At 42.1% G+C, this 6,842-nt stretch overlaps 1 protein-coding gene across 1 annotated transcript in view; it reads right to left on the reverse strand.

Annotated features, from left to right (window-relative positions):
- LOC104082695 (protein TANC2) overlaps nucleotides 1-6,842 on the reverse strand; it is a gene marked incomplete at both ends in the record, with an annotated part of 73,623 nt that overhangs the window by 46,965 nt on the left and 19,816 nt on the right. Inside the window, one exon of the mRNA XM_009585917.1 lies at nucleotides 449-574. Coding sequence (XP_009584212.1) covers nucleotides 449-574 — 126 coding nt within the window. The remainder of the gene's footprint in view (nucleotides 1-448; nucleotides 575-6,842) is intronic.

Raw genomic sequence — 6,842 nt, forward strand, 5'->3', positions numbered from 1 at the left:
GGGAGGAGCCTCTTTAGTATCAGTGTCTGCAGGACTGTGATGGGGGATGAATCTTTATACCATGGCTGCATCTGGCAAACTGGACATGTAAGTCAGCCCAGAAAAGCAACCCCAAACCATTACACCGACAGCATTTCACCGATCACGGCACTGTTTTAGGAGCAGCAGGGCAACATCTGGCCAGCTACCATCAGACAGAAGGCAGGAATACTTAGTTCATGACTTCATTTATTTTCCTTCCCCTCCAATTTGGCCATGCCACCAAGAAGGATGCTGCAAATAAAGGAGACTGGTTCACCCCCTCACGGAGAGGCACCGCTTAATACCTGTACATAAAGTCCTGCTCCAGCATTTTCACGAGGACGCGGAGGAAGCGGCTGCAGTACAAGCTCCCACCCCTGAGACCCCTGTGAAATGTGAGCCCCCGAAGCCTCCAGCGTTCTCCTACCTCGCAGGTCCTGCTGCGTGCGGGCGCCAGCCATGCTCTGCCGCGGCATCCGCAGGGACGTCCGCAGGGGAGTGTGTCTCTGCTCGTCCAGGTACGCGAGATCTTCTAAGTGGGCTGAGCTGGTGGCTGCCATGAGAAAGCAAACAACGACATCACACTTGGCTTTCAGATCGAATTTCTGGTTAATGTATTTTTCCTTTTTTAAGCAAAATGCACAGAGTTGCAACTACATTGAGTCAACACAGCTAAGAAGAACCAAGCCTAATTTCCCCTAGCAAGGAGTAAAGAAGTGTTTTGGTAACTTTTTCTCACGCCCCATCGGTATTTGCTCTGGTTCGGTCTCCTGTTGATGTTCACAAATAAAAAAGACACGTGAAAAATGGAGACACGGAGTCTCTTACATCTGATCTAAGTTCTCCCAATCACAAAACTTACTCAATCGCGTGTGTGCAAAGCTTGACAGAGGCAGGCGGCATTTCTTACTACATGAAAGACAACTCAATAGCGCATTTTATGCTGAAGCCCACAATCTCCTCTTCAATTACTTTAGAGCTACTTAGTTTGGATATTAACATTTATCTGTTCATAAAGCCAGAATTAGTGGCAGAAAAACTAAACCTTCAACAGACCAGCAAAAATACACGAATAAATGAGAAAAATATTATCTGAACTAACGAAGATGACTTTACTATTCCAATGTTACTTGCTCATGGGAAAATTTAGTTTTCTTTACAATGCTACTTAAATAGGAATAATTTATTGGTCTCTGCTGAAGGTGCCATCATGACGTGAATAAGTGTGGCTGGAGCAGAAACTGCAGCTAGGAACCTTCTCTCTCTCTCTCGGAAACTGGCAGATAACACAGCGCAAGTCATTTTTTTATTCCATTTTTCAACTGAAGCACGTGGATCGTCCTACCGCTAGCCCAGCGCACACTTCCAGATGAGCGGGCGACGAGCGGGGCAGAGCTACGAGCTGCGATCCCCAAGGCATTACGGGAAAATACAGCAAATCAGTAAGTTTGAAGGGTACAACCAGCCTGATTTTGAAGGTGTTTCTCTCCAAACCTCATGGCCCCAAGCATCACCTCCCATGCGGCACTTCCTACCAAGACGTGATTTTTACAGCCATCATTTCAGTGATGAGTTTTTAAGCAACACTTTTTTGACAGCTGCCCGATGATTACAAATATTTTTTAAATCGAATTTCATGATGGGTGCCACACGGTTCAGTGAGAAATGCCTCCAGACCGTATCAGAGGGGAATGGCTCGAGTTAGCACTGGCCACAAAGCTGCACCAATCCATTTTTTTTAATGGTGATGATTGGAAGATAGGAGAAAATGTGGTTTAAACAAAACAAATTCAGATCACTTGCATCTGAATTTACCCACTATTCTGCCATGTCAGAACCCTTTTCAGCCAAGTAATTTATAGAATATTATAAAATGAAGGGATGAAAACTCCACGCATGAAATAATCTTCCCAATTATAAACAGAAAACTTAAAAATAGTCTTTGCAGATCACCAGCTCTATTCTTGTTCTGATAACCATTTCCAAAATCCACATTAAACATTTACCAATGGAAATCACACTGCTCAATATTCGTCTGCTCCGTACTCTGTATGCGATACTGCTTTTTTTTTTCTTTAGTTTTTGGTCTATTACCATAACAAGATTATTATTTTGAATTGAACTAATTAATTAAATGACTTCTTCAAAGACTGCCTGTGAAGCTGACATTAATTCTTCGATGTGAAATGGGTAAATATTTTGATTTAGCTCTCTAGAGTAGCTCACGGCACTGGACTTTGCATCCTTCCTCCTTGCCACACAACACAATGTGTAACAATTCAACAAAACCAAAAAGCAGAAAATTGCAAAACTAAGAGAAACATTTTTTCATACAATGCCTAATGACCATGTAAAAATCTTTACAAGATCTTGTTGCAGTCAAAAACTAAGCAGGATTCACAGACTGTAACAAGGGGTGGGGATAAAGGGGCTTAAATTTGGCAGCAATTTTTAATGCTGTTCTTAAAATTGCCTGAACTCTATATGTAAGTTTTAAGAAAAAGAATGAGAGAGACTGAGAGAGGACAAAAGGTAAACAACAAGAAGCGAGAAAAAAAAGAGGAGATAAAACCATCAAAGTCTGTTTTTAGAAGTCCTTCATGCTCTTCTACTCTTGTAAAGTTGATTAGATGTTCACTGTGAAGGAGCAGATTAGAGCTGAAATGCTGCAATTAGAAAGCTATGTCTTTAGCGTGGATGCAAGTTGTTTCCTGTAGCACTAACCCCACTGCAGCTCGCTCACGGCATCCCCAGCATTCAGCTGCAGGTTTCACTTACACTACGGTGGCACAGGGCACTGAAATGTGCCTTTTGCATAAAAACGCGTGCAACTTATAGCCACTTCTTGCAGTGTAACCGAGCCAGAGGATCTGCAGAGGAAGAGCAGACGTGACTGCCGCAGCCGCAGGCAGACCCGAAGTATCCTGGGGGTATCTGGTCTAGGGACACAAACCACAAGCTTGCCCAGGAGCCTGGTACCACGTCAGGCAGGTCAGTCCTTCCCACTTCAGCCTTCATCCCACCATCCATGCCGGCCATGCCAGCGTCAGCTGGACTATGCCTATATATTTGATGCACTCACACATGTAGCTGCCGACTTTCTCATGAAGAGCAGGACCTTAACAGATAGATAATCCGTTCTTGTTAAATAAAAATCCCTTTTCACTTCAGTTGATTGTCAGGCAACAAGATAAAAAGCAGCCAGCCAGGATTGCCTAGCATTAGCCAGTGCATTTAGGGTATGCTGAAAAACTACACCAGAAACAGCCCTAACTGATCCTGGGAGAGTTTAGAAAAGGAATATTCAGGCAAAGGAGACACCCTTTTTAAAAAAAAATAATTTTTAAAAATCAAGTCTGAATGCTTTTCTTTTATTTTTGTAAATGACACTGCAGTAAGCTTATGCAGACCATTAAATTAGGATAAGGATTACCATCCTTTCCAAGCATATCTTCTCCCCTTGAATGGGAGTTATTAATGCGTTACACACGGAGCTCAGCAGTTTTGCTGCGCCAAGGCTTCATCGCATACAATAAACAAACTTGTTGGCTGAAAGAACTACTGTTTCTTTGTGAAGACACCACACTTTTTTTCTTTACTGAATTCTGTTAAATATCCTCATGAATTCAGTTCAAGTTACCCTGTTGAAGCTGCTCCTGCTTCTCTGAAGAAAAAAAAAAAAAAAAAAGAAAGAAAACACAACTCCCCATACTGGTCTGGCTGCAGGATAACCGAGCACCCACAGCAGAGCACGGCTCTGCGTATGCTCCATCACTAAATATATATATGTGTAAAGGAGAGCGCACGTGTATCTCTCTCTCTCTCTCTCTCTCTCTCAGTTGCTGAAGGACAACATTTCCTCCCTCTAAATTCCATATTCAGTCCTGCTCCAGTCCCATTTTAATTCTATCAAGCACATACAGAGCCATCAAGGATGACCAGAAACATTAATCTTGCTGGTAATTTCATTTCTTTATACAAGATCATTCAATGTAGCAACAAACTGAGAAAAGCTCGTTTTTCCAATTTATGTAACAAGTTAAAACCAAAAATTATTTCCTCCTCATCAACAAAAAACTAACGTAACTTTTTTTTTTTTTGAAAATTCACATTAGTCCTTGAACAGAGAATCAGTTTTACAATATGATTATTAGCAATTTTTTTTTTTACTTCAATCTCCAGGAAAACACCCTCATACAAGCCAATCTTGCGCACACCGAGAAAACACTGCACTATAACCATGCTGTATGCCCAAGAAGCAAGACCTGCAGTGCTCCAGGGCAGTCCAGAGCCTCCTGTTAAAGGCACAGGACTTTAAATGCCAAACTGTTACTCTTAAGAGGCACAGATCCTACGCCATACAAAACCTGTCCTGCCCAAACCATATTTGACTCAAAACATACACGACTTGTTTGATTGTTTCAGAAGCAATAACTAGTGGCAGCTCCACACCTAGCGTGTAGTTTTCTGAAATCAGTACTAATTGTGTTCATTTAAAACTTCGTGGAAAAAAACTTGAGGAAGAGACTTGCTGGGAGAGTACACCCAGGTTTTCAAGCCCAGTTTTTCAAACTCTATCAGCTGGTCTAACCAAGCACGGCATCTCCTGCTCAACACATCGCTTTCTTTAAAACAGAGGCTAAAAATCAGCATGGGTATATTTTTTAGTTTGCAATATTGGCAATTCTACATTTTTCTTCCACAAAGGCTGCCTTTAAGGGGTTTTTGTTGTTGGTCTTTCTTCTTTTTTTTCCTCCTTTTTAAGTCCTCAAAACCCACTTTTAGAATAGCTTCAGATGAATGGAGTTCTGCAATATTTCACCTCTTCCATAAAAGCCACAGTTAATAGATAAAGAGCCAAGTGCCTCATACACATCAGCCCTACCTCCTCCTTACCGCCTACCTAGGGGCTGCAGGATTTTCCTACTTACGATACAGGGAAAGGTTCTCAACATGAAGCCAAGATTTCTGCAGCCTAAATGTGGACAACTGGTGACCACAGCTGTTAATGCAGAGCTGGACTTTGGAGACGTTCTTAGAAACTGGTTTCTAGACTGTGTCCACACCAGCCAGCAGCTACCAGGAGGGTTAGCAATGCTGGGATTCGTGATGGTTTCCGAGGAACACAATTTTGCCAGCACTTGTCGAGCTGTGTAATTAAAAAGCTTTTCTAACGCAAAGGTCTGAACAATCTTTCAAAATTGCATTAATCTTCTAGGATGTGGATTTTGGTGAGAAAACAGGAATGAAACCTGAGAGCTGTCCTTCACGCTCACCCAGTGACTCAGGTCTAGAGAGACACGGCAGTCGGTCTTCTATTACACCTCAAGAGCACCAACTCGCCTTGCTCCAAACCAGCAAACGGCAACGGCACGACGATCCGGCTGTTCCGATAGCTGCTCGATGGCACTAATTACTGCACAACAGGCAGAAAGGAGTTTCTGAAGCAAACAACAACTGAATATTTTTCGAGTCCCTACAATACACGTGCAGCCTCCTCGAAGAAGAATTGTTTCATTTCCTGGGGAGAACTGCAATCCTGCCCGCATTTTTTTATTTTTCTTTTGTTTATTTAAAGAGTTTGCATTTCCATCTCTGTCCTGTCTGTGAAACGAGAAGCCAGCTGCAATCCCAGATGTTTTGCAGGGGTGGACTTTGTGCACTGCCAGAGAAGAGCACGACGATGGCCAGCAGCCTGATTTATTGTTGGTCCTACAAGAAGCGACGAGTTATTCCTCAGCAGCCCAGGCTCTCTTCCCACCTTCATCATCATCATCATCATCTTCTACAGCTGCAACCGAGGAGACTTGTACACGACGAACTGCAGTCAGCATGAGCTGCCAGATCCATTTCACATTTTGCCACGGATTATTTTTGCAATTGTCAGTACAACTACCCTGCCATTTCTCAGGCTGATGAACTGAGATTTATCTTCCTGATTTAGAACTGAGGAATAATTAGAGATCTAAGGCCAGGGGAACTAGAAGTAATTTTTCCTGAGAATATGCTTCAGTACTTCAAAAATTATGCAAGATCAATTTATCTTAGAAAATATAATATTAAACTGTTGAAAGCTTCCCCTCAATTCTGAACCTTATCCTGTAATAGGACACAGTGACTGCAGATAAAACACAAGGGAGAAAAAAAGTACCTCCTCAAAAATAATATTTGCATACTGCAGATGCAAATCTCCCAAGGAAATAGCAAACAAAATAGTGGAAGATAATTCAGTTTCAATGTAATATCTGAACGACAAACACAAAAAACCTGACTTGAAATTGGTATCTGGCAGCCCAGGGAGGGGGTGGACTTTTCAGACAGCGTCTTCTGGGGGAGATGCTCTCATCTGAGTCAATGGATTCAGCTTGCCATGACTGCATTATTCAAGGTAAGATACTCTCTGTGTACCCCAAATTCAGCTTCCTTACAGCTGTATTAATAAATATGCTTCAAATTTAATGCCATAATTTTTGGCTGGATATCTAATCTAAGTTATCGAGAAACGGTCAAACACAAATAGGACAATACTAAGTTCTGGGGTTTATCCGAAGCATCTTCACTTCATCTCTCTCCTTGGAATAATTTGTATGAAGAGTTGCATCTAATTCAGAGTTTAACCATACCCCATATAAGTAAAAAAAGAAGAAAGGTGCAAATTTTTGTTACACTGCAACGCAGCTACCACTGCAGGGCTTGCGCAAAAGCATGCGCTCTACGGCAGATCTCATTACAGCTTTCTTTCCCCCTGTTACAGTGCATTTCGTTCAACATCATATTTCTCTCTGTGCTATTTTTGTACCAATTCTCTTTCTCTCGGGCGT

Source organism: Fulmarus glacialis, unplaced genomic scaffold, assembly GCF_000690835.1.
Source record: "Fulmarus glacialis isolate BGI_N327 unplaced genomic scaffold, ASM69083v1 scaffold251, whole genome shotgun sequence".
In the NCBI taxonomy this organism is placed as follows: Eukaryota; Metazoa; Chordata; class Aves; order Procellariiformes; family Procellariidae; genus Fulmarus; species Fulmarus glacialis.